The sequence below is a fragment of the Aplysia californica genome, unplaced genomic scaffold (assembly GCF_000002075.1).
Source record: "Aplysia californica isolate F4 #8 unplaced genomic scaffold, AplCal3.0 scaffold00276, whole genome shotgun sequence".
Lineage (NCBI taxonomy): Eukaryota > Metazoa > Mollusca > Gastropoda > Aplysiida > Aplysiidae > Aplysia > Aplysia californica.
In genome coordinates, this window is record NW_004797546.1 from 797,994 (window position 1) to 802,828 (window position 4,835).

General features: G+C 40.1%; 1 protein-coding gene across 1 annotated transcript; it reads right to left on the reverse strand.

Moving 5' to 3' along the window:
• Positions 1–292: 292 nt before the first annotated feature.
• LOC101846146 (inositol-pentakisphosphate 2-kinase) lies at positions 293–4,655 on the reverse strand (the record flags this gene model as incomplete). Its single annotated transcript, XM_013084182.2, is given in 6 exon segments — positions 293–537; positions 1,488–1,561; positions 2,302–2,413; positions 3,097–3,235; positions 3,820–3,983; positions 4,564–4,655. Coding segments are annotated over 6 exon segments (780 nt in total), but the record flags the coding sequence as incomplete, so codon positions are not given.
• Between the last annotated feature and the right edge of the window lie 180 nt (positions 4,656–4,835).

Below are 4,835 nucleotides of genomic sequence, written 5' to 3' on the forward strand. Positions count from 1 at the left end.
ACAACAAAGTAACAAGAAAAAAAAAAGCCAATGCTTGTAGCGAAAGACGTTTTCACAACATAATCTAAAATAAATTACCAAGCTTATGCTCTTTATGAGAAACTTACATTTTTAATATGACATAAACAAAAAAGTTCCAGTCGCTATTAATGAAAAAACAAACAAATTGTTACGTTTCTGGTAAAGAATGCCCAACATAATATTTCACAATAGAATATACGTAAAGGGGAAAAAAACATTGAAAAAGTTATTGAAAACTGAAAAAAAAAGGGGAACAATATTTCATTTTTTAAAAATCGAGACACGAGCACAGGGACAACAGTATCCTCTGTCCACTATCAGGAGCCCGTACCGTGGCAGGCCAAGATGTAGCCACTGCCCGGCATCTCAGAGAAAGCACTTGCGATGTCCGTGGCTTGTCGGAAGTACGTCTTCACCTTCTCAAACGGCTTGGGGTCGAGGTCCACAATACTGACAGAGAAGTCGTACAAGTCACCCTCAAAGCGTAAGTAGTCTTCCATGCTCTTTATGCTCTCACTGGACACAAAAGAAGAAAAAAAAAAAGAAACAAAAGTAAAAATAATTGTTTACAAACAATACATGTCTTTTGTTATAATTGCAAATAGAATTACACCTTTTGAAAACAGAATGATGAGAATAGAAATGATAAATATGTAGCAAACAACAAAAAAAACCTCAAAATGTTCAGGGTGAAATAAATTTATCTCTCTAAAAACAATACAAGATATTCCTGAAAAGAGCAAATAGAATATATTATATTTAATTCTCGAAGAAAAAAAAAAGTCACAAAACAAAATGTTGATATAAAACACTGCATACAAAAAACTTCTGTATTGCGAAATATTTAAATGACAGTTGTTCAGCAAACCATACAACTCATTCTTCAAAAGAACAAATACAATTATTTACCTTAGGAAAACATTTATATGAATAGCAATGTTAATAAAAAGCAAAGACATTTCAAACAAATTTATGTCTGTCTTAAATAAAGTTTAAATATCTGTTTTGAAAACAAGAAGTCACTCATTCATCAAGGGGGAAAAAAGAATTACATATTTTGAAAAAAAAAGCTACGAGTAAAAAAAATATCTTAAAAAACAAACACCATCATGAAATACCAGGATACACATTCCATAAACACCTACCACTGTGTATTCACTAATTATTTTGTAGCCTGTGTATCCACTGAAAAGGCAAACACAATGATCAGCCTACTTTCAAAAGAAAAAGATTGAATCAGAGAGGAATCGCCTCCCTCCACACACCTCCCTCTCCAAGAGACTCACTAACACAAAACAAGGTTTCCGACCATTTCAAAGGATAGCTATCCTTGCCTGCTTGTAAGACAAAAGGAAAAGAGAGGCATAGAGAAACTTTTATTACGTCCCTCGACACGTGAAGGAGTGAACCTCCATGGGTCAACACCACCCCTCGTGCTCCCCCATCACAATAACTCAAACACTCACTTTGTCCCAGCAGGCTTGATGGCAACGATGATGGAGCAGTCTTGTAAGGTCTTCGAGATCAAAAACCGTTTCACCTGGAGTGAAAAGTTAAGAAAGCTCTTTATATTTGAAAAACATTAAGTGTAAGGAACTGATATGAGCAAACTTTTTAAGTAAGGTAAGGAATCTTGAGTGGAAAGAATGGACATAAATCTTCATTATAAGTATTATGAGTGGAATTAATAGACATGATCACACACAATTTTAAAAAAATGTCCATGCCAAGCTGCACTGGTTGAGTGAGAGAGAGAGTTTAGTTTAGTATTAGTAAGGTTTTACGGCACTCGCAACTGCATAAGGTCATATGAGCACCAGAAAATTTGAGGTGTTACAAGAGAGTAACAAACATAAAAAAGAAGAAAGGGAGATAAGGATGATAGATGTTTGATAGGAAAGAAGAAGAAGCATACCACACCAGAGCATCCGCCAACCACCCACTGAGAGAGAGACAGAGATAGATAGATAAAGAGAGAGAGAGATAGATAGAGAGAGAGAGAGAGAGAAAGAAAGAGAGAGAGAGAGAGAGAGAGAGAGAGAGAGAAAGAGAGAGAGGTAGAGAGAGAGAGAGAGGTAGAGAGAGAGAGAGAAACTGGCAGTAAAAGAAGACAAAACACACACGACAGGTGAGTGAGTGAGTGTGAAAACAAGACTGTCTTGATAATAAACAAATTCGCTGAGCAGCAAAACACAACTTACTGCCATAAAGCATATGTGGCTCAGGACGCAAAATGCACCACGCTGTATGGAAAGAGGAGTTAAGCTTACAGCAACTTACCTTGAGCACGTCGTACTCCTCAGAGCCGGGGTCAAGATCCTCCAGTTGCTCCCCTTGGCTGCCCAGTAGCCAGGACAGGTCATCGTAGGGACCATTCAGACCCCACTTCTCTCTGTAGAAGCAATAAAAACCGTATAAATTTCTCTGTCTAGAGGAATTAAGTCATTTTAATATCGAAGAATTCAGATTTAGTTTTAGTAACAGTTTTACAGCATTTGCAACACAAACAGGCCATTCAAGTATCAACGATAAGAAGTGGTACTAGAGAGTGATACAAAGAAAAGAAAGGGGAGAGATAAGGATGACAGACGTTTAATAGGAAAGAAGGGAGTATACCACACCAGAACACCTATCATTATCAACCAGAGTCATAAAAAAATTGTACCAAACATTATAAATGTCCCATCCCCTCATAATACAACCCACCAGCACTGACAACCTCTCACCACTTCCCACAATCTCCAACTAACCATCCACACCCACCCAACCCCCTCTCTCACCATCGGTAAGCGGGTGGCTGGAGGGTGCCACTGGTAGGTCTTACTTTCCTTCAGTTGATTCTGTCTGTCTGTCTTACTTTTCCCCAACACTAAATGACCATTATTGTGTCAATGTGCTTCTCTTTACTCAAACAAACAAACCACTGGTAGGTCCTACTTCTTTACTTTCCCTCTGTTGATTCTGTCAGTCTGTCTGCCTCACTTTTTCCCGACACTAAATGACCATTATTGTGTCAATGTGTTTTTCTTTACACAAACAAATCATCCGGTAAAACAGACAACATCAGACACAAACCTCAAGCCAGGCTCTGCTTCCATGCGAGCCTTGAGCCTCTTGTACAAGGGGAACACCTTCTCAATGCCCAGGTCATCCAACGACTGGATGCTGAAGATTCGCTCCAGCACACAGCCTTGAGGAAGTTTGTGAGCTTGATCTGAAACGGAGGGTGAAAGAGTTTAACATTTCCAGTCACATTGCCAGCAGTACAAAATACCCCATCTTGTCACCTAGCCCAGAGAGTGAATGCAACAAACTTCTCGGGCCTGTTGCAGAACTGCGTCGGGTGACCGGAATGGATAATTTTCACCGTCGCATTATTGCGGCAAGTGACCGCAAAGTGTTAATCTTGTTCAATAACATGGCTCTCTTTAAGCAGAAACATATTAACATCTGCTCATAAACCACTGACTGTCTCTTTATTTGTCAGTCTATCTGTCTGTCCATCTGCCCATCCATTCTCACCTCTGTCTGTATGTCTGTCAAACAGTAAACTGTCTACCAGTATGTCAGAAAGACATTCCTTGTCTTAATCATCATCATCATCATTGTCTTTCTCACCCTGGGTCAGGTTATAGGCCACGAACAAACACTTTCCACCTTTCCCTATCCTGGGCTAGCCTCTTGATGTTACTCCATGTCTTCCCACTTTTCTGTTTTGTCTTTATAGCTCTCTATTATATCAAACAGAAAGTAATAACTAAGAGTTTCAGTTATGTGACAGCTCCGGTGTGATCTCACCTTCCTCAAAGTGTATAAAGGAGCTGGACTGGCACTTCTGCACACGGCCAGAGCCCAGCGGGCTGCCTGGCTGGGAGTCGGTGGCCTCTTTGTTGCTATGGTGACACCCCGTCCCTTTGTGAAGCAAGATCTCAATGACCAGGTCAACAAACACACTGCGCAACCTAGACCAGAGAGAGGGAAGACAGCAGTGTTATCAAAATTAATAAAATAATACATTACAATTTTATTGATCCCAGAAGGGCAATTTGGCTAACAATGGCAAACATACGTACATATAGATACATAATTATGAATATACACATACATACATGTATACACATATACATATATAAATACAAAATATTACACCAATACAAAACAATTTCACAACCACGCCATTGCTGGTCACCACTGTGCAGCGCATGAAAGAGAGAGAAAAAGGGAGAGAGAGAGAGAGAGAGAGAGAGAGAGAGAGAGAGAGAGAGAGAGAGAGAGAGAGAGAGAGAGCGAGAGAGAAACAAGAGAGAGAGAGAGAGAGAGAGAGACCATGTAACAAGAGAGGGAGAGAATGAGTAAATGAGAGATGAAACAGGGAGAGAGTGAGCAGCACATACACACACACACACGCAAACACACACACATGTACACACACATGTACACACATGCACACACACATACACACACGTACACACACATGTACACACAGACAATACACAAACGCACACACATCTCAACCCTCCCCCCCCCCCACCTCTCACTTACTTCTGTCGCCGACTGGGGTTGTAAGGAAACCACTCCTGCAGCACGGCGTTCAAGTCTTCGCGGATCTCAGACCCGTACAGCTCTTTGCCATTCTGTAAAGTAAAACCAGAGAGAACATCATTGAACAAACGTTTAAGCTCCAATAAGAGTTTAATGGCACTTTCAACACAATAAGGTGATATAAGTGCTGATAAAAAGAGTTGTTACAAAAGAGTAACAAACTCTTTTTTTAAAAAGGCGAGGAGATTAGGACGATAGGTGTTTAGTTGGGG